Raw genomic sequence first — 24,070 nt, 5'->3', positions numbered from 1 at the left:
ACCAATAGAGGAGATAGGCTTCTCTGACGATGATGTGCACGCCGAGGAAACTGAGAGGGAAATACAAAGAGTTGAACCTGGAAGACACAGTTAAGGTTGTATAAGGTGATCCTAAACCTACAGTGTCCCATCCTTCTAAATCTCTAGAGGGTCCAAACACAGGACACCCAAGGTACCCCCATAACATTGAAGCAAAAGTTCTTGAGGAAAGTTACACCACAGAAAATCAAGCCCTCTACATGCAAAATAATGAGTCAAAGGAGGCCAGCAAATTCCTTTCCTTCTGGATGAGAGAACATTTCCGGTAAAGAGGTGCCAAAGGGCGTCACTGCAAACTTTGGAACACGATTGAGGGTGAAGGAGAGCCAGATGTCTTGTAAAGGAAAGTTCATAGGACCAGTGAAACATTCAACAACATTGCAGGCAAGAGGAAGAAATGGGCTTTGGAGGCAGAAGTTGAGGAGCTAATCATGAAGAAGAAAGCCTATAAGGAAAAGTTACTCCTGCATTAAGAGCCAAAGGTGCTAGGCATTAAAAGATCACAAAGTGAAACAACAGCTCACAACTGGAGCCAGTACACAAAACTGAGAACAACACAGACTTGGGGGAGAAGGAATATGCTCTCACACAAGTAAACTCTGAAGACAGACATGGGGTTGCACATGTGAGAAGATACTTTGTGGGAAAATGTCCAGAGAGACTCACTTCAGGAAGAGAAACACACATACCCCTTGAGGTCATCTCAGTCTACCATGGGGTAGGTAAAAGGCTGCTGATGCTATCAGGGTGAAAATGGAGATAGAGATTTAGGATACGTGTTTTCTCCCTAAAGACCATAAACCCTGTACATAAGAAAAGACAATTCTTGCTCATGCAACCAGGTATAGTACAGCAGGGTAGATATATTTTTTTAACAAGGCAGCTACCATTAATGATATGATGCCTCAAATTGAAAAGAAGTATAAAGCTTCCTCCGTTAATCCAAAATATATCCAGGGACATGTCAAGACAGATCACTATTTACAATCATTGCAAGGAAAAGGGCCATGTCTCCAGAATCCATGGCTGTCTGCTAAAGAAAGCAAGAGACTAGAAGCAGAGGGGAGGAAAATAGAAAGAGCAGAGGCCACCCCATGGCAGATAGCCAATTATAGTAGACATGAATATCAGCATTGAGAGGACATGGAAGAGCACATGAGTCACCTACAAAAAGAATATCAGAAAAGATGACAAAATCTGTTAGAAGAGGGAAAAACATTACCAACTTCTTAAGTCAGCTTTAGAAACAGCTGTTACAGCTAGCAGACAACTTGCATTAGACACAGTACTTAGAAGCCATGCATGGATGTGCATCTCTGGTTTCAAACCAGAACTGCAGTCCAACAGATCCAGGAGGCAGGTTTCTGGCATGAGGAGGCAACTCTAGGGCAGGGGTCTCTAATATGTTTTGTAGTAAGAGCTGCTTCTCCCAAGCTATTAGCAAATTATTAATTGTAACCATATATATTAACACTACACCATAACCAACTTAAGCAGGATTATCAGTGGCGACCACCCAATCATTTCAGGTGAGGGTACCAGCAGAAATACCAGGAAAAAGCTTATCAGTAATAAATGCCTCTACCTGACTTGTGAAATAACATCCAAAGCATCTTCTGCCCTCTGGCACAAAGGACATAACAACTGTAATAAGTCCCCTCAACTCAGCTTGAATTATTAATCCCCTATCAAATTTAGTGTGTTTTGTAATTGCAATGTTTTTTCATCATCAGCATATTACTTTCTGAAATCATACACACATTTCTATCAAATGCCACTTTCTGTTTTGGGCAGATAAACTCAATTTTCTAGAGGAAAAGCCTTGCCCAAAAAAAGAGGATTTTCAAATTACTTTGTTTTTTGCATATACTTTGTTTCTCATATGTTTAAGAACTTTGAACCATATGTAAAATAGAATATAGTTGGGCCTTCTATTCTTTTGATGTATCAAGGTTTTGTACTCGTTTGTGGGACTCTTGAACAAGTTAAACTATCAGCTCCATGGTCTCATTTAGAGATGATGGACCATAGGGGTTTCCAACAGCAAAGCCTCAGCTAAATGCACTGTTGGATACCATTGATCTAATGGCTGGTGCAGCATAGTTCCCTCAGGCCACAGTGGTGGTTTCCCTTCCCTGTTTAGGCCCTGGTTAGTGCACAATGATTTCCTCTGATTTCCATGGCTGGCCTGAGCAGGGGCATCATACAGTGGTCCCCAAGCGCACGGAGAAAACAACACACGAGTTAGGGCCAATTATGTTTTTGTTTCACAGCCTAACTTTGGGGTTTTGTTACTGAAAAGCAAAAGAGAATGACAAGCTGGCTGAAAAACATATGGGTCCCCACTTGGCATTCAGCAATGATACAGGTGCCACACCAACAAATGCCCTTACTTCACCAAGATCCTTGACGGGATGGAAAAAATCTGTAAATATAATGAATAGCCTGCTGCTGACCTAGCGGTCTGGTGGAGTGGCTATCAAACAATAAATGAGTCCTTTATCCTTCTATCAGCAATGTTGTTGCGATTAAAATAGGAGGTGTTCCCAATGAGAACAATAATTTGATTGCATGTCATTATGTAACATGGCTTTAATGTGTAAATGGTCTACTAAACCAGCAGTGCTATATGCTTGCCTTTGCTGTCTTAACATTTGCTACAGTTGACACATAGTGAGAATATGACATTCAGATTTAGTGGTGAGCACTTGACCTAAGTTCTGATAATACTACACTCTGGGAATAGAACTTTGACCTCTTAGGTCCCAGATAGCTTATGCTTTATATTTTCCATTTCTTCTACTTCTCTGGAAAGATATCAAGAACACCGTGGTCATTTAGACCCTGGCAAATGGCCCTATATTACAACCAGGGAGGCAGAGACCACAGTCTGCAACAACCTGGAGGAGGACAATCTGCCCTGTTGATAGATCCCAGTATCCTGGGTGAGATGAATGTGCTGTGAAGGGAGCTGCTGCTGCAGTGGCTTTCTCTACAGGACTGAAGGTTTCCTGGTGGTGAACTGTTAGTGAGAAAATACATTTTCTCCTTGGTTGTGAGTGCTGTTCAGCTGTTTCCCTGTCTGAGCCGACTGAAGAAAGAATGGTGGCCACTTGCCATTCAGCAGTAACGTTAGTACATCTGCTCCACTAGTAGATGCACTTACTTACACAGATCCCTACTGCGCAGGCAAGGATCTGTAGATATAAGAGTCTGCCACTGATCAAGCAGTCTGGTGGACCATATGTCAAGGAATAAATGAGGCCCTTATTCTTCTATCATACATGTAGTGGTGTGTAAAATTGAAAACGCAATTTGCGAGTCGCAATTCTGAATGTTGGATGGTGTCCCTGACACCATCTTCGATTCGCAACGGGGTCGCAAAAGCCTACCTCATGAATAATCATGAGGTGGGTCACAATTTGCGACCCCTTCGCGGTCACAAACCAATCCTGCATTGCACTGCAACTCACAATTAGGAAGGGGACACCCCTTCCTAATTGTGACTCGCAAACCCGTTTTGCGATTCGGTAACCAGGTTACCGAATCGCAAAATAAGGTTTGTGCATTGCGATGTGCTTTTTGCACGTCGCAAACAGCGAAATTCACTGTTTGCGATGTGCAAACTGCTTGCTACATCTGGCCCCTGGTTTCTGGTGGATGGCTAGACAGTCCGACAGGGACACATGCCATGGTTTGCTCCACTCTGGAAGAGGTTGCTCTGTCAAATATAGAGCATCACTATGACATGGCGGCTCCGTGGTAGACTGGCTACTAGGTCAGATGTTTATGCTGGCAGAGCCAAAAGTTTAAACCTGATACTTCGCCTGCAGCAGTACTAACCCAGCAATATGTACTAGTAGATGTTGATTTGGACAATACAACTATATTTCCTCACATATACTTACATTGACCATATAATGGTAGTCAATATTGTTGAGCTGATATTGATGCAATTCTATATTAGTACCTCAATATTGTTATATCGTAACTATGAGGCTGTGAAAGAGGTAATTACAATATCAAAATCGTGCATGTGAAGGCGTAGCTTGTATGAAATTAAGGTTGTGAGTGTTTTGGGTGACAAAATATGTTATCTATATGTACTAAATGACAGTTTTAGCTATATCATCTGTTTTGCACTGACGATTTTAAAGCATTTGCAGTATAATGGAATGCCACATGCTCTAATGCAAGGCACTATAAAGAAGTACAAGTTGTTTTTATGATAGCAATATAGAATACTATTATTACATCATCAATTGATAGCAAACATTATGTGTGCATATGTATGTGTGTGTACGTACGTATATACATATAAATATGTTTTAGAGGAATGTAGCAATTATAAACTGTTGTCTTTTGGTTTTTTTCAGACGGAATATGCACGGTTTGAAAATGGTCGATTTGTATATAGAATAAATCGTTCACCAATGTGTGAATATATGATTAATTTTATTCACAAGCTGAAACACTTACCTGAAAAATACATGATGAACAGTGTTTTGGAAAATTTTACCATTTTGTTGGTAAGTTTCCTTGGAATGATACAGGGGTCCATAGACTTAAATTACCTTTTATTTGCTTGCAATCATGCTTGAATATATTTCTCTTTAGTGTAAGCTATGTTTAAATAAAGTGTAGCCACTCATTTTGTATTCCCGAAAGTCTGTTTTTGCAGCCTTTTTATTAGGTGAGAGGGTCCATTTACACTTCTCTATGTAACCTTTGCTCGTCAATTCCACCCTCTGAGGTTCCCTACTTATCTCTGTATCCTCTCTTGTCACAAATCCGTTTCAGTTCCCCCACATCATGTTGACTATTGTAATAGTTCTCTGCTTTCATTTGCTTTTGGTGTCTGTTCCCTTTGCTCCTGGCCATGTTACCCTGCCTTGGACTCATAAACTTCCCCCAGCCACCCTCTCAGTATCTTGGGGTGCTCACCTTGCCGATTTGTAAACATTTGACTTTACTTGGGAACTTTGGGCATGATTTAAATCCTGGAGGAGGGGAATACTTTGTCACAAAAGTGACAGATATCCCGTCTGCCGTATTACAATTCCATTATATCCTATGGAAACCGTAATATGGTGGACACGACATCTGTCATGTTTGTGACGGTTATTCCTTTCGCCAAGATCTAAATCAACCCTTAGTCTCAAGATTACTTTTTGTTCCATGACAAATCTGTATCTTCTTAACTCCTTCCGACCCATCGCCTATTTGTTTATTCTTTCCTCAATTGTTTTTCTCTTTCCTCTTTAGCCATTGGCTGGTTCCTATAATCACCTTCCCTACCGCTCATTTCTGCAGCCAAATTATTTTTTCAAAACCTCTCTGTCAAAAAGCATCGCACAATTTGACAATCACATCACCATTCTCGAAAAGTCATTTTCATTCTGTTTTGCAATACAAATTCAAAAATACCTTGAAATGACACCATTGAGGATGCAACATTAGAGAAATGCTGCACCCCTCCTCAACAAATATCTTGAATGTAGTCATGCTCTCATCAAGATTAGGAAAAACACCTTCATAAAAAATATGAAGAATGTCTTAAATATATAATTTGTTGAAAACCCCTAGGAAATCACCAGGTAAGTTATAAGATGTAGTGGAAAAAAGCATCTCAATGAAAAAATCTTAAAATGCATTATCAAGGTAAAAGGCAAAATCTTTAGTAATACGGAGGTACATGCATTGGTAAGATCCAGTTACTTAAAGAAGAACACGTTATAGAAAACAGATGTAAGAAAATGTTTCAAGCAATAAAACATCTATATGTGACTAAGAGACAAATCAAGGAAATAAACATTGAGGTGAGCAAATCTCATTGGTTCCTTGACATATTTTGCAACTGCCATCTTTTTATGATACTGTAATCGGATACATGTGCTGTCTTCAGAGTCCACAGATTTCTCAATTGTGAAGAACATTGTTTTGTAATGTCAGTATGGGTTTTGCCCATATTAACCATAAATCGATCCAAGACTGCAGCGGCTGTCTTGAGGTTTTCACAAAGTAAATCTTAACGCCTTTACAATGTACAGAGGAAAAGCGACTGTGATGTTCTTTCCAGAATTTAGGTACATGCTAGGTCTGAGCATGTAAAATGTGACTTAATTTTGGGATTGTGCATAATGTGTGTTAGGCGAAATTCCTGAAGTTACATGCTACATAAATTACACTGCTGCTTGCACCAAAGTTACAGTGTGGGAGCACCAAAACAATGTGGGCAGCCACAACAAAAGCAGATGTTCATAACAGTTGTGCTTTTTGTGCTTTTTTTTTTTAAATACATCCTCTAAGCAAAAATTGACACTAAGGTCCATTTTGCTTTAGAATATAGAGCTAAATGACAGATTTGCATTTCATCTAATTTTATGTCATTTTCCTAGAGTTTTGCATAGTTACTAGAATGCAAATTAGGTGAATTTCACACACCTCTTCTCCAGGCCATTCATTAAAGATGGCCACCATACATGGGGACACTTCAGATCATTTGCTCTACCCAAAGAAAGTCCAAGATTTCTTTTTCACACAGTGCAGATCATTTCTACCCAGAGACGTATAATGGACATTTTCTTTAGGAATGTCTCACACCTCAGCATTTCTGCATGATGGAGCTATTTTACCAGGTGGTCTGCAGCTGCCATCACTATATCAGAATTCACTTCTTCAGGGCAAAGAGATTCTGTCCACAGGAATGCCTATGCAGGGCTTTGATGAAGTAGTCATGCGACATCTGTAATAAACATCCGGGGACAGCACAGGTACTGATGTAACACATAGGTTGTAGATATTCCACCAGGCAACTTGTGAAATTTGCCTTGGTAAATCCAAGCAGCTTTATTTTACCTTTGCTCATATTTGGGATCCAAGCCCTATAGAAATAGCTTTACGAATGAGGACAAATAATTAAATATTGTTCCAGAGCATTATTTCCTCCTCCATGACTTATCGACAACCAACTCAGAATGCCTGGAGTTCACATAGACTGATGTGCCAGTGTAGTAGCTGGGGAAAGAGTAATTGGAAGTCCTGCTGCTAGGTCCATTGCTCCTAAAGCTTGATGGAGTAGAGTGTAGAGTCAGCAGTTAGCCAACAGGTGTGCCAACAGGTGTGCCTCATAGTAACCTAGACATAGGGTGCTCGTATGACCCTGGAAATAATTTGACAGAAAACCGTAGTAACAGAACATCCAAAAAATGTAACTTTCTTGTGAAAGAACAACTAGATGTAAGGTCAGGGTATCCTCAACACAGTACAATCCTATCTGCTTTTTGCTTTGGAGCTCTCCCCACCCAAATAGAATTAACTGTAGGGGACGGTAAGGGTGCTCTGTGAACCAGCATCTTTTCCAATCCACAGGTAACTTCAAATGAGTTAGTGCTTTTTCAAAGCTCACAAAGCTAGACCTGACTACCTGTTGCTAACCGTTTTTTTAAATAACTAAATGAGAATTTCTACATGCCAGCCAACTATAGAATACTGGATAGATCCTTCTAGGTTCTGAGAAAAAAGGTGGTCCATTAAAACTCACTGGTGCTAGGGCCAAAGTGTACCTCCATTTGAGAGAGTTAGAATATCTGAAGCCTGCTTTTCACTTTGCCATCAACTGTGACTCTTTTTTTAAGAATGCATGAACTTTTTAATTTATGTCCCAATTATAAATTTATGTTAAGTATCTATACTCATACAAATTGGACTATTGTAACCCCTTTTTAAGATATTGTCATTTCAGATGACATAATATTACTCTATCATACTAAGTTTTCCACAAACTCAGACTATCTGCGTCTCCAAGATACACATATTGTATTTTGACAGTATATAAATAGTTCACCATAACAAAGTTCATATTTCAGTTGCAGTACAGCACACGTTTTTATAAATCATAAGTAAAAATTTCATATGACATTAATAGATAAATGTTCATGACATTCAGACTTAGATTCTAAGTAGCAAATAAATGTGTTATATAGTGAAATCACATAAATAGCACACCAGAACAAAGTGCATTGGTAACTTTTTAAATAAAAAACAGAATCTATTCCTGTCAAAGTGCTAAAAATATTAAACAAGTTATGACAATGGGAGTGAATTAACTTGGTACATGCTGTAATAGACCTTGTGGGATTATTTCAGTTTCATGCTTCTATATTCATTTTAAACTACAGATCGTGAACGTCCCTTAGGAGATGATGATGAAGTTCAGTCCAAGAAAAAAAGGTGACACACCCAACACAGTTTCTTGGAACTCTGTAACATTAACTACACCCGTGCCTCACTATGAAATGGAAAACACAGTATGAAGTAATATGTAAAGTGCCTAGGTGAAAGAAAATCTGTGCTTCACTGTATTAAGTAATTCTTGCACAGTAAACCTTGCACTTCAGCCTTACTAACTGTAAGAGAACTGAAAGCTCTATAGACCAGTCTCTGGTTACCTGATGGAGCTTGGTTAAAATGATGAACCTTTATCTTTTCACATTCTTCCATTGGATTGATAATCTTCCAACAGTAATAATTCAGTTTATTTCATTCACCCTTCGCCATCATCACCCCCACTGTTACTAAACCCCTCCTTCACTGACAATAACATTGTTGTTAAAGAACCATGACACCTATTCTCAAGTCTCTTGTACTTTTCTTTGATAAACTTGATACAACTATCACTGTCCATGATCACAAAGTCAAAATGTTATTTCTGAGTGCCACATAACAATTACACCGTTGTCATAGAACATTTAATTCAATTCCAAGTGTAAGGTGTATATTTATATGATGAAGGTATTCAATTTAAGTATTCAAATTGACACAATACACAATTTACAATACTTTCATCCCATAACTGATCGTTTTATAGTATGAAACAGTATGCACCTGGCGCACGTACATTTCTTTCTCATAGGCGTATGCTATTTTTTTCATGCACCAACTGGATATTAGATCAATGGAATTACCAATCAAAAGAGATATTGTGCAAGGTGACTTTAGACCTTTACTAAGAACTACAGCTAGTGAAAATGATGGAGGAGAGCTTACAGCCTGTGCTTTAGATAAATGTAAACAGTCATTAGATTGGATAAATATTGAAATTAGAGACCTGGAACTCTCAAAATGGAAACAAATGCTGCTAACTGTCTATCAAAATTTCTGTTATAACACCACAGAGGCATAGTATGAATGTAGTGCAATACTGAGACATTTATACAGTGATCAATGTCTAAGGAATATAATCCCAGTGCTGCTATGCAATATATAAAGTTAAGATTATTTATGTTTACAATTAGAATACTTAACCCCTTCTCTGCCAGGCCTTTTCCCCTCCTGTGCCAAGCCTTTTTTTGGCTATTTGGGGCAGTTTTCACTTAGGCCCTCAGAACTTTGGGGGTTATTATAACTTTGGAGGAGGTGTTAATCCGTCCCAAATGTGACGGATATACCACCAGCCGTATTACGAGTTCCATAGGATATAATGGACTCGTAATACGGCTGGTGGTATATCCGTCACTTTACCGTCACTTTTGGGACGGATTAACACTTCCTCCAAAGTTGTAATAACCCCCTTTGTGTCCACATAATCTATCCACACCAAATTTGTGTCCTTTTTTAATAACATCCTAGGGATTCTAAAGATACCCAGAGTTTGTGGGTTCCCCTTAGAGGAGACCAAGAAATTGCCCAAAATACAGCTGAAATTTCATTTTTTTCAGAAAATTGGGAAAAAGGGCTGCAGAACAAAGCATGTGTTTCTTTCCCTGAAAATGACATCAACAAGGAGTTTGTAGTGCTAAAAGCACCAACTTCCCAGCTTTCAGGAACAGGCAGACTTGAATCACAAAACCACACCTTTCAACACAATTGTGCATTTTACTAGGACATACCCCATTTTTACTATTTTTTCTGCTTTCAACCTCCTTCCAGTTAGTGACAGAAATGGGTGTGAAACCAATGATGGATCCTGGACCACTAAACACTTCTGAAAAGTAGACAGAAGTCTGAATTCAGCAAGGGGTCATTTGTGTAAATCCCTGAAAGTTTTCCTGCAGAAAGTAACAGCTAAAATAATGAAATATTGAAACTGAGGTGAAAAAGAGCCATTTCTGTCCACGTTTTCTTGTATTACATTTTCCAGCTATGGTAGATTTTTGAAAGCAATATACCTTTATGTCTGATGGACTCTTCTGGTTGCAGAGATATATAGGGCTTGTAGGTTCATCAAGAATCCTAGGTACTCACAGCCAATAAATGACCTGCTACTTGCAATGAGTTTTTATTGTATACCGGGTATATAGCAATTTATTTGGTGAAATATAAAGAGTGAAAAATAGATATCACAGAAACCATTGTATTTCCAAAATTGGCACAAGATAAGGTGTTGAGAAGCAGTGGTTATTTGCACATCTCAGAATTCTGGGGTCCCCATACTAGCATGTGGATTACAGGGCATTTCTCGAATAGACTTCTTTTTAACACACTGTCTTACATTTGGAAGGAAAAAATGTAGGTAAAGACAAGGGCTAATAACACTTGCTCTTCTATTCTGTATTCCCCCAAGTCTTCCGATAAGAATGGTACCTCACTTGTGTGGGTAGGCCTAGTGCCCGAGACCGGAAACGCAACATGGACACATCACATTTTTACATTGAAACTGATGTGTTTTTGGAAAGTGCATAGCTGTGGATTTTGGCCTGTAGCTCAGCCGACACCTAGGGAAACCTACCAAACCTGTGAATTTTTTAAAACCAGACACCCAGGGGAAAAACCAGACACCCAGGGGAATCCAGGATGGGGTGATTTGTGCGGCTCTCACCAGGTTCTGTTACCCAGAATAATTTGCAAACCTCAAAGTTTGGCAAAAAAACTATTTTCCTCACATTTCAATGATAAAACGTTCTGGAATCTGAGAGGAGCCACAGATTTCCTTCCATCCAGCATTCCCCCAAGTCTCCCGATAAAAATGGTACCTCACTTGTGTTGGTAGGCCTAGTGTCCATGACAGGAAACATCCCAAAACGCAACATGGACACATCAAATTTTTACATTGACAACTGATGTGTTTTTTGGAAAGTGCCTAGCTGTGGATTTTGGTCTCTAGCTCAACCAGCACCTAGGAAATCCTATTAAACCTCTGCATTTTTTAAAACTAGACAACTAGGGGAACCCAGGATGAGGTAACTTGTGGCGCTCTCACCAGGTGCTGTTACCCAGAATCCTTTGCAAACTTCCAAATTTGGCAAAAAACACTTTTACCTCACATTTTGGTGCTGCAAAGTTCTGGAATCTGAGGGGAGCCATAAACTTCCTTCTACCCAACATTTCCACACATCTCCTGATCACAATGGTACCTCCTTGTGTGGGTAGACCTAATGCCCGGGACAGAAAATGCCCCAAAACACTGTGTGGACACATCAAAATTATCAATTACAAAACTACCTGTTATTTAGGGGGAGGCACCTGTGTTTTAGGTCCTGCGCTCAGCAGCCATCTAGGGAACCTACCAAACCCAGACATTTCTGAAAACTAGACACCCGAGGGAGTCCAGGGAAGTGAGACTTGAATGGATCCCCATGTGATTTCTTACCCAGAATCCTCAGCAAAACTCAAATTTACCAAAAAAAAAACAGATTTTCCCCACATTTCTGTGTGGGATCACTGCACCGGCACAAATTTCCTACCACCCAACGTTCCCCTCAGTCTCCCAATAAAAATGGTACCTCACTTGTGTTGGTGGGACAAGTGCCTGTGACAGGGAACAGCCAAAAACATGTCGAAATTGAGGGGGAACCAAAGCGGGTACAAAAGGGCAGTTTGAAAAAACATGTTTTAGGATAACAAATGGGGCAGAATGTTTATTGGTATAGATGTGACAATGCTGGGTGGTAGGAATTTTGTGGATTCCTGCAGATTCCGGAAGGTTCCATCACAAAAAAGTTAGGAAAATGTGTGATTTCAAGCAAACTTGGAGGTTTGCAGGGCATTGTGGGTAAGAAAATGGTGCAGGGTGCATGTGAAGCACACCACCCTGGACTCACTTAGATGTTTAGTTTTCAGATGTGTCTAGGTCTTGTAGAGTTTCCTACATGGCAGCATCCCAAAGACCAAAAAGTGCAACCCTCACCATTCCAAGTGGGACGATTTTGAGAGTTAGCCAAGCTCTCATGGCCCAAATGTAAAACCAAAACCTAAAATATTCAACTGTCCTCTAGCTTGCCATTGGGCTAAGATCTTTTAGTGTGTGGGGGGGAGCTGAAAGTCTGTTACCCCCTTCAGTTGGGGTGGCCCATACTTGTTGGTAGCCACCACCCCACTATTTTTTTTTTAACTTCCCTGGTATCTAGTAGGCTTTCTGCCCCCCCTGAAGTGTGGATCGGGGGTAATTGCCCCATCTGCCCACCGGTGGGCAGAACAACTTTGTCCCCATTTACTTGGGGTGAGGTTTGGCCATACCCCTACCCTATTTTAAAAAAAAAAAATCTTCCCTGGTGTCTACTAGGCTTTCTGCCCCCCTTGGAGGCAGATGAGCCTTACAAAAATAGGCTGATCTGCCCCTAATGGGGGCAGAAATGGGCAACAGTAATGTGCCCCCCAAAAGGAGCGACCCTTGCCTACGTGCCTATGTTTTCTGCTCCCCCTTGGGGGCAGACAGGCCTAATAGAACAGAAGCTCTTCCAGCATGATGGGGGTGGTGACCTCTGATGAGGTCAACGAGCGATCACGCGTTGATGTCATCAGACATCACTGTGGGGTTGGGAGGCCGGGAGTGGATGGGGAAGCAATTCCCCTTCCATACCTGCCCAGGGGAGGAGGGTGGGAGACCCGCGGGGAGCGCTAGTGCTCCCCTGTGGGCCGGGTGCAGGACGAGCTGGTCCCGCCCTCAGCACACAGTAACCATGGCTGAGGGTGAGACCAGCTCGTCAATGGCATCCAAGGGGTTAAATGCATAATGAGTTAGTATGTTGTGTATTTTTATAGGAACTACCTTGCTGTAATTGTCAGTGTTGCATCTGGGCCTACTAACTTTACACTGATTTAAATATTTACCATGATCATTGTCTTACGTTTCTTCATGCCACCTCTCTGTACACTGTATACATCAAAACCTATCTGCTCTGTATACATAAAAATGAATAAATGCATAGTACTGTTTTTTTCCTGTTTTACTTGATCAAAATGAATGGCAGTGTTTTGTGTGAAAAGTCAGAGTTGGGATAAGGTTCTCTCACTCTTGCATGCTATAGGTCATATAATTCCACCTTCCTTAACTAATACAAAAAAGCCTCATATTACATTTTACACCAAATGTCAAGAAAATCAGTAAACACCTCATTCAATGGATTAGGTGCTAAATCACAAAAATATTAACTTTCACCCAAAAATGCTTAAGTCATCTACATCGGAGAGATGCATAATTTAAACATGAATAAAATGTGTATGAGTAACAGAAGAAAGTAGAGTGCAATTCATTGGCACGTGGGGCATATAAATTTATCACCTACGTGTCACTTAATTGCACCAGAAGCTAGATTTGCTGTTGGACACCCAAAATTAATTTCATAACATCAAGATTTGTTGACTTTTCTGAAGTCATATTGCAATTGTGACTGATGAGATTCTGCAAAGTTCTGCATGTATCGGGCATTTTTTGCAGACCTGTGCTTGGGTGAAAGAGCCAAAAAATAGGTGGCTAAAGCGAGCTGGGGAACAGGTACATTGTTAGGAACACTCATACGAGATTCAGAATATCCACTAACAATGAGCATGGCCATGCACACACTCAAAACAAGCATACATATGATTTGTTTAAGAAAGAAAAGTGAGAGTAAGTATTTTTCCAGCATGGGAAAGAGTGTGGATTATTTCAAATATTTCATGAGGCACAGAAGTAAATACAACCCAAAAAATAAATAAAGGGGGCTAATAAAAGTTAAATGCGCAAATTCTTTCCCTGGGCAGTTATATACCCTATTGACAATCATCAAGAGTGACAATAGTTTGGGGCAAAGGGAGATTTATACACAGAAATCTATTATTTATATAGACCTCTTTTCTTTTTGCTTTGTTTAATCCTTATGCATACATCAGAAAAAGTTAGCATAATGCTGAAGACGACTGCTGTAATCTTCTGCATAGGGTGTGGTGTACAATTCATATGACCAGTAAATAAAACAAGAGGGGTCCTCAATCATCTGGACCATTTCTGTCTCACCTCTCTGTCCCATCACCAAAAGCTGTGTACTCCATTATTCCATGCATCTTTCAGAAGCAAAGGTTAGTAGCATGGAAAGAGGATAAAATAGACAGCAACGAAGGCAAGGAACAGGCCGTATCACAAAATTTACACTGGCCAGATTGCATCAAGGCTTTGATCATATAGGTTATATTTAGCTAGAAAAGTTAAAAACATTTTTTTTTAAAGTAGCAGAAAAGAAATACAAAAAAAAAAACAGAGAAAGGGATAGAAAAACAAGATTGAGGCGGAACAATTTTTTGGAAATTTCCTAAAAGTCTGTAATTATGACAATTGGAGACCAAATCCCATGATGTGAAAATTTCTATCTATTTCAAAATTACCCCGTCAGTGCTTGTGTGAGCTTTTTGTGTGTGCATGTGTGCTGTGTATGTGTGTTCTTTTGCGTGTGTACGTCTATGTGTGTATATTCTAGTTGTAGATAAAACAAAGGTGATTTTTAAAAAATAAGTGTTTACTTTTGAAAAACACCCCAGTGACAAAAATGAATTTTTATGAGTGCTGAAAAAATTAACGAACATTCAATGTGTGCTCAGGATTTGTGGCAAACCTTGTGGTCACAATGCTTTTTATTTAAGACTCTGGTCTGTTACGGTAAGTGATATATGTCTTACACAAATTCCACTCACAGTTCAATTAAATGTGAATTGGCAAGAAGTTTAACTCCTTGTGAGCCGTGGACGAGGTGATCCACTAGACACCAGGGAATATATTTTTTGGTGGGCTATTTGAAGTAAGGGGAGCAGCCCCTTGGACAAGGGCTGCTCCACGGATGGCAAATTATTTCTAGGCCATTTCTGCACCCCCTGGGGACAGATCAGCCTTGCGATCTGCCCCCGGGGGGCAGAAACCACTAGACACCAGGGAATATTTTTTTGTGGGGGATATTTCAAGTAAGGGGAGCGGACCCTTGGGCAAGGGCCGTTCCTTGGGGGGCAAATTATTTCTAGGCCATTTCTGCCCCCCCGGGGGCAGATTGGCCAAATACTATTAGGCCGATCTGCCCCCAGAAAACCACTAGACATTTATTTTATTCAAGTAACAGCCACCAACGCATTTCAACTCCCCATGGAGTCTTGTTCACAGACTCCATGGGGAGTTGAAACGTGTTGGTGGCTGTTACTTTAATAAAATACACATCATTGATACTTCGTGGAGTGCAGTGAAAATTCTTGGTAATTCATATATTTCGAGACTGGTCCTCTCTGTCACTGGGCACGGCAGTGGAGTGCGCCGCCCAGCAACTCTTAGACCAATTTGTTTGACATATATATATATAGATATATATATATATAGATATATATATATATCTATATATATATACACGTGTGTGTGTGTGTATATATATATTATTATATATATACGTGTGTGTGTATATATATATATATATATATGTGTGTATATATATATATATATATATAGAGGAGTCATATTGTTTAGTTTTTACTGTTTTGTACATGTGTGTGTATATATATATATATATATATATATATATATATATATGTGGATATATATACGTGGATATATATATGTATATATATATACACACACACATGTGTACAAAACAGTAAAAACTAGAAAATATGACTCCTTTAATTAACTGAAATAGGATAATTTGCCCATTGGTTACCTTTTCCAGGTCATGAAACTGAGATTGTGTTTTATTAACATACTAAATCTTCTTTTTCTTAAAGGTCGTCACAAACAGAGATACACAGGAGACACTTCTCTGCATGGCATGCGTATTCGAAGTTTCCAACAGTGAACATGGTGCACAGCATCACATTTACAGGCTTATCAAGGAATGAACAGCGGTATAACAGCGCACAACCATTTAAAACTTCATTTTGGAAACAGACTGTACACCACAACAAAAGAGTGGCAGTGCCTCTGGCCAGATTTCACTTACATTATTCTGATTCCTGTGTCAGTGAAGTAATTTTAATGTTGATGGTATTCATTGTAGCTGTGAAATTCTGTTACAGTTGTAGGGATTTATTTCTAAATTCAAATGTTTTTGAAATATGTACAGAATAGTTATTGGAAAAGACTGCATTTGAGAAACCGAGGCCTGTGGAAGTATCTTTCTAATGATGACAATACAACTGACAGCGATATTCACCCTGGGAAACGTTGCCGAACTTTTAATAACGTTACACTTGTAAAGTTCAAGTGACGTGGATTAAATATGAATGTAAATCAGTTCACAAGTTTTTAAAACTTTTTTGAAATGTTATCTTTATAGCTACCTGTAATTAGAGGGAAACATATGGAAGAATGTATTTAGCTAAATTATTTTTGAGAATGAAACATGTTTCTTTTCTGTTCTGACACCAAATGTTAAATTTAATGATGAATTGAAACACAAAAACTCAAGCAAGGCACACTTTCATGTTTTCTTGAAAAGTTTAACTGTCTTTCTAATACAGTCATTTGGTTAAAAAGGTACTGTGCAAAATAAGTCACACGAACTTAACATATCTAGTGTTTTCACATGTATGATCGTTATGTACAAATAAGAGTGGCGTTTGTTAAAAGATTGCTCATTTTGCAATAACTAGATAAACTCATCTACTGTAACTGGTCTTTTATATGAACAACTGACATTTTCTATAGACTTGAGTCAAAATTTGCAGTCCTGCCGTTATTTTTAGTTGTGTGGTGGATAAATTCTTTAAATTCCATTCAACACAACAACTGTGTGAGAAGTAGGCGTGTGAGTTGTCATCTAGACCATATTGCAGGCCATTAAGGTGTTACCATGACCAATACAGTTTGGCAGCCAGAAATTCAGAATGAAATTTAGACTTGCTGGTCCAAGGAAACACAAATGTATAGGTAGATGGTAATTATCAGGTGCTGAGTTGTTTCTGGTATAGCTGCATTGCACTGTATTCCATTGTACAATCGATGCATTCACCCTGCACAGAACACATTATAATAAAGTGAATGGCACCATCCACAATACAAAAAATTTTTCATACAATTTTACCATCATCTTCACATGATTTACTACCACTTCGGTTTTATGTTTTTAGATTTCTACAATAAGACATTATTTTTAAATACATATGAAAAATGTACAGAGTTGTGGAGACCAGTATAGAGTTTGAGTTGCAAAAATCAAATGACCATTTGTGACACATTTTGGGCACATAGTCACAACTATGGTTTGTGTCTTTACCACTAGTGACAATTGGCACATACCTATATTGTAGGACCTCAATTAAGATCATGTACATGGTATAGGATTTCACCTTACTTCATGAATTTAACCACATAGTGTGCTCAATCAACATTTGATGGGAATCATTTCTTCATTTTTTAGGTTCTGCTACTTCCATAGCAATCTATACACAACATTCACCATGTGTTTATAACTTAATTTATTCTGCAATCAATGCCTGTGGATATAAATGTCATAATTTAGGAAAAGGAGGCACATTTTATTATTTGAACCTCCATGTCATTATTGATCCATGAAACCTGAATAAAAATGGGAATAAGTAATTGCACCTTACTTGCCATCTGGTAGGTTGATCCATATCTATTTAAAGACTACTTTGGTTGGGTACCACTTACTGTTATCTTATCATGCTTTCTACATCCTGCTGAATCCTACAGAAATGTGTTCTCCTTTATCGCTATTTGACCAAAAAAATGCCTTTCTAAATGTCTTCAAGCAGGTCTGAAATAATATTTAGCCTGTTTTGCTGAGTGATGCCAAAGATATGGACATAAAAATGCAGCAACACAATAGGAAAGGAAGGTTGGGTTTAACATCATGCAATTGTATAACCACTGCAACTTGTAAGATGCAGTATCCAACTGTAAAACATTGATGTCATCACAACATTGTTGGATAAATGTAATGCTTACATCCTGACAGAAACGTAACAAATTATCATTTATAGTGTTGTACTGTGATCAAGACTCTACACTCTATAAATATATTAGCAAACAGATTGGAATTGCCTTTTGCCACATGAAACATATATTTTAGAATTTAGCAGTAATTTGTTGTAGATATCTAGTAGCACTGGTCTGCAGTGTTTTGCTCTGATTTCTAGCTGCCAGAACCACCATAACAAAACTGTATATGCTCTGGTACACTCCTTGGTTGTTTAGTATGTTGTCTGTACACTCGACTATCTACCATGTATTGTTTTTGTTTATGTGTTAACACTAATCATCACACGTATTGAAGCACTGAACTGTACCAGCAGTAGCATAGTCTATAAAAAGCACTTGGTGTTATAGGTGGAAAAGTGTTGTTGATTTCATAGTCAAGTTGGAATTTTAATGTTTTTATGAGAATCAAAAAAGTATGTGAATGTGACAAGATATAAAAAAAAATGTACATACCGAGTCCACACCTAAATACAATCTGGTACACTACATAATTCCTGAACATGCATTCAGGAGTTTCTTTCCTGAGTTTGTGAGACTCAGAGCTGGGAAACCATTGTCTGCATCAATGTTACTTTTGTTTACATGGCTTATTCCCCTTCCATCTTCATTCTTGAAAGCCTTAAACCCCTACAATGTCATATGTTGAGGTCCATAAACCCAAAAGGCTGACTGTAAACTGTGAGCTCTTTTGTAAGCTGGAATATTTTCTCCTGTTACTGTTACTGTTACTTTTTCTAGGAACTTTTCAATTCAGAGCTGCCAAAGCATTATGAAATGCAGTGCCTTAGTGTTATCAGTACTCTCTTTCATCAGTTATGTATCTTGTTTCAAAATAGATTTGCTATTAAATGTATGTTTTGTTTGTTGTTCAAGAACATTTTTGGACTATTTTGCCTGTCATTTAGCCTTCAGTGCAGGAGAGTCCCATTATTACACTGTTAAATGTAAATACCAAAACAAAAATCAACAAGACAGTTCCAGGAAAATATAGATATGTAAAAAGCTGCCTTCTAACTTTCATGACCAAATATTTAAATAATTATGCGTTGCCTGCACTCTAGCATGAAAGTGCCTTTGGTTTAGAAATTCCAGCTTAGAAAAGTGCTGCCATCATAATAAATCTGTAGAGACCAAAAACTCAAGATCACCGTAATGCCTTTGGTTTAATAGAACACATAAAACTATAGGCCTCCGTTAAACAAGAGCACTAGTTTTCATAGTATACTTGCAAGTATGTTGCAAATACAGATTCTATTAAAGTAGGGAATACACTAATAAAAATGTTTCTTGTAATTGTGCTTTACACCAGCTAGCAACGCACACTAGATTATATTAGTTCATCACTGTTTCAGCTTTGCGTCTTGAAAAATGTGAGTTGTATTAAAACTGAGGAAATTTAGACTATCGGCAAGTGAAGTTCTTTTTTTTACAGGGCCATGTTCACAATTATTTTAAAGGCTTCTTCATTTCAGGTTATACACTTCTAACTAGTAAAATTCCAAATCTTCATCTGAAACAGCTAGAATATGTGACTTCTGTTATGTGTTTTTTTACTTACAATAATGTATTGAACATAAGGATTTTGAAAGTTATGACCACATCACTCAACCTATAAAGTTATATCTAATTAAAAACACAATTTTACTTCTGCACAGATTACATTAACAGACATCTTCGATGACAAATAACTTACACCATGGAAAAATACAGTCTCCAAGGGCCTAGAGAATTAAAAAATTATTTTGTAAAATATGTTGTGATAAATGTTTGCCAGGCAATGGGGTCTCCTCCTATCTTTAGCTCAAAGTACCTATGACCATGGGTAACAATAGAAATAGGTAGGGGTGGGTGAGAAAGAACGTTCCTCATTGCTTTCTCCTATCTTACCTAATATGACCCTAACATATCCCAGTGTATGGTTAATTTGATATCAGACAGGGATTGTTGCTCTCCTCTGCCCACCAAGCAACAACACAAGAAAACTATGTTCATATGGGTGGGAGTGCTGAGAGACTGTTTCATATTTTATATGTACAAAATCACCTGAAAGAGTTGTGCTCATGCTGGGGAGGGGTTAGGGGGCATCCATAAAAGAGCAACTCTATCAGGTGAATATGTGATCGCACATCTGTAATGGAATTTTTTTGTGATTTCTCAAAACTTAGTGCACATTACTTTAAATGTTATTTAAAATGTGTGATACTTTTCCTTCAGTATTTTAGATATAATGTATTTACATTTCAAGGCTATATTAGTAGCTAGTGCTACTCACGACTGTAGACATGAATCAAACATTTTTATGAAATGTGAGATCTGCAGAATCCTTTATTGCATTAAATCTTTTTAAAATATATTAATATTGGTAATTATGAAGATTGAAACACACAATGCAATGCAATTATCCACAAATATGTTTAAACCACAAACCTAATGTAAATGTTCAGCATATCTATCAGCAAGTCCATGATGCAAGAGTGGGGATACAGGCTTAGAGAATGAATACCCAGTACAAAAAACACTAGCTGAGTTACATATAATGCATTGGTGAATAACAGGTAAACACAAAATGTATTAAGAGAAACACAACAAACCATGCAATTGCCTCATGTAGTGTTTTTATTGCTCTAAAATTATAAGTTTTTCAAAGAATTAACTGTTCCATTTGGATGACACTATAATCTTATGATATGGCAATAAAATATTATGAATTGTAGGTAACACTAAACGTGAGGAGCAACCTAAACACATTGTTATTATTATTATTATTATTATTATTATTATTATTATTATTATTATTATTATTATTATTATGTACTTACAATTCCAGAGTTAAAGATGGGATACAAGAAAAGTGTTGTTTTAGGCAAACAGTTCTCTGTTATCTGCCCCCATTACAAAAGACAATCCCCTTGTTTTGAATTCTATTTTGATTAGTTTGTTTATCACCACTTGAAATACACTTCATATCCAAACTTTTCCTGCCTGTCTTTCTCTTATTTTAAAAATGTTTACTTTGAAAATGTAGTTCTTTTTTAATGCACTCTTTTTACCTGGTGTATGTTTGTTATGTAGCCGTTGAAACAAGTACTTAGATAAGTGGGCTTGGTTTTTGAAAGGGCAAATATATTTATTGTATTAGCAAATGTCTTCTTTTGATACACATATTCAAATTAATTCTATCCCCAAAGTAAGACATGCTAATTGTGACATAAGAATATTTCAAATTTAAATAATTTAGATAGTTTTGTATAGTTCAGCTTTTTCACCTTCCTCAGGTTGATCCTGTGGCCTTTCTTTCATTTTGAGTTTGAATTTCCTATGCTGTAAACATAACACTGGGTATAATAATCCTATCACACTGGGCCAAATTATGTGTAATTGTTGAGGAGCTAAGTACACTTTAACAAATTAAGTTGTGTAAATTCATAGTGTTGCCAGAGAATGATCCTCTGTGAGATCTCTTGAGAATGTTCTATAGGGTCTTTTACTTGGGTCTCCTGTCTACAAACAAGCTAATTTCAGTACGTGCCTGAATAAGACAAAGGGGATTTTATAACATTAGAAAAAGCCTGATTAGCCTTTAACCTTTCAATGTAGGTACAGATGTGTAACTTTTTTGTGATATTCATCTGTTCATGTTGTAAATGACTTCAAATATTTCTCATGTTATGTTTTTTGTCTGATGTGTATAAACTGAGTTTGTGACTTAAGCATATTCATAAATGGTCAGTGGTTACTTTAATATTGTACTGCTGCTGGTAACTTTGATGTAGAAATTGCCTTTTGATATACCTCGCCTGCAAATTAAGAGGGAAGACTCTTTGTAAACGATTAATGAATGTTCCTTGATGGTTCCTGGCAATTTCATATAGTACCAAAAGGATTTTCAGTCAAAGCTCTTGGCAGTGCAGTATTCTTGTATTTGTTATTGTCTTTGTGTAGGTACTGGTACCTTTGTTTAAACTCAATTCATGTGTTGGCTTTAAAGTGAATTTATATTTAGTATAATAGACTATGAAAATTATAGGGTTTGTGTGCACAGATTTTTTTAAACAGTGCTTTATAAAAAAAAAAACTAAAAAGTGAAATAAAAAAAGAACGTATTCTTGCTTTTGCGGTACACATGTGTGATAACTTTAATATCCATGACATTTAAGTGCAATTATTTCATCACTCTAAAAAAATGCTATTTTTGTGTCAGTTACTGCAGGTGTTTTCATGTCTTTGCAAAGTGACACATTTTGATGCCTTCTTGATAAAAGTGGTAGCCTTTTGTAGCTTTTTAGAAACTTTGTATTCATACAGTATCAATTGAAAATAAAAACATAAATAAAAGTAGATGTGTGTTTTGTGGCACTGTCATGTTCATTTTCTGGTGTCATCTGAGACAATGTGTGTGCTGTTGCTTGCAAAGATATTTAGTCACATTCAAAAACAAATGTAAAGAGCTCTGTGCCAGCGATTACTTACCATTGGTTGGCTTCACTGACACTGTTATTTTCTTGTTTCTCATTGGTAGGCTTGTGTGAGTAATGACAGCTTCAGTTTGTCTCTGTGTGTTTGTCTCTTACTTAGAGCAGGGACCAATTACTGACTGAGTTCTTCATTAGTGTTCTTCCGTGCTTCTTGCGCTGGGGATTGTGCTACTCTTCTTTTTTTTCTTGTGAGAAAATTTGATTACGGGTTAGTGTGAACTTTGTAGGTGTATATTACTTTATATCATAAAGCTGCTTTCGGAAAGCAAGCAAGTAATAAATCATTTAAAGTAATGTTTTTATTACAGTGTTGTTTCTGAGCCGTAAGTGTGAACACTTAAACCTTTTGAAAACACAACACCTTTGATGATGAATGAAACATCCTCCAAATTACAAAATAGGTAACCCACAAACATACATTTTGGACTCCTGTCACTTTTACTGGTATGAAGCTGTAAACATACTCCATTCCTTTAAAACTATTACCAGACAGTATGGGGCTGATTATGAGTTTGGCGGACAGAGACATCCATCCACCAAACTCCCAACAGGGAGCTCGCCGCCGTGCAGTCGACCTCACCACTGGACCCATTATGACTTTCCCACTGGGCTGACCGGCAGAAACCAACTTTTCCACCAGTCAGCCTAGTGGGAAAGGTATGGCAGCATTGTTGCCGGCACATAAAAGAGCCAGTGGCAATGTTGCTGTACGCAAGGGGCACAGCAAAGCAGACAGTTCCATTTCGTGGGTGCTGGGTAAGGGGACACCTGCACTGCCCATGCCCAGGGGCCATCCTCTGGCACCCTGCATTTGTTTTCCGCCAGCCTTTTCATGGTGGTCAGACCGGCATGAAAAGGCTGGTGAGAACAAGGTTGTAATCAGCAGGGTGGTGCTGAGTTCAGCGCCGCCCTAGCTGATTCCAACCAGGACTGCCGTCAGCCTGTCTGGATCACTGATCCTGGCGGGGACAGCGGTAGGTTGACAGATATGCCCACCAACCTTGCAATGTGGTGGTTGGACTGCCACAGCCATGCAGGTCCAACTGCCATGTATTAAGGCCCTATGTGTTTTGAAGAATTCATGTTTGCGCTGGGTCACATTTCCTTATTGTTGGTTACCTGTTTTATAATTTAGAGGATATTTTATTCATTCTGAAACATAGAACTTTCAAAATACTTCACTTTCACTTCCCTTCACTTCTACTCTCCTCTGAATCTTAAATTCCCCCTTACCTCCCATTACCTCTGCACATCCCTAACCCATACATATCTCTAAACCCTGAAGTCACTCTAATCTACACCCACCTCTAAATTCTAAAATCACTCTTACCTCTTTTAGCTCTACCCATCCCAGAACCCTAAATTCATCCATACTGCTCTTTACCTC

General features: G+C 38.2%; 1 protein-coding gene across 6 annotated transcripts in view; it reads left to right on the top strand.

The window, feature by feature from the left end:
• TEAD1 (TEA domain transcription factor 1) overlaps positions 1–22,546 on the top strand; it is a 380,567-nt gene extending 358,021 nt beyond the window's left edge. For all 6 annotated transcript variants that reach the window (XM_069223580.1, XM_069223578.1, XM_069223584.1 and 3 more), the window contains 2 exons: positions 4,416–4,568; positions 15,991–22,546. In XM_069223580.1, coding sequence (XP_069079681.1) covers positions 4,416–4,568; positions 15,991–16,104 — 267 coding nt within the window. In that variant the 3' untranslated portion in view covers positions 16,105–22,546. The remainder of the gene's footprint in view (positions 1–4,415; positions 4,569–15,990) is intronic.
• Positions 22,547–24,070: the final 1,524 nt, after the last annotated feature.

The sequence above is a fragment of the Pleurodeles waltl genome, chromosome 3_1, assembly GCF_031143425.1.
Source record: "Pleurodeles waltl isolate 20211129_DDA chromosome 3_1, aPleWal1.hap1.20221129, whole genome shotgun sequence".
Classification (NCBI taxonomy): domain Eukaryota; kingdom Metazoa; phylum Chordata; class Amphibia; order Caudata; family Salamandridae; genus Pleurodeles; species Pleurodeles waltl.
The sequence above is the reverse complement of the archived record's forward strand: the minus strand, read 5'-3'. Positions and strand labels throughout refer to the sequence as shown.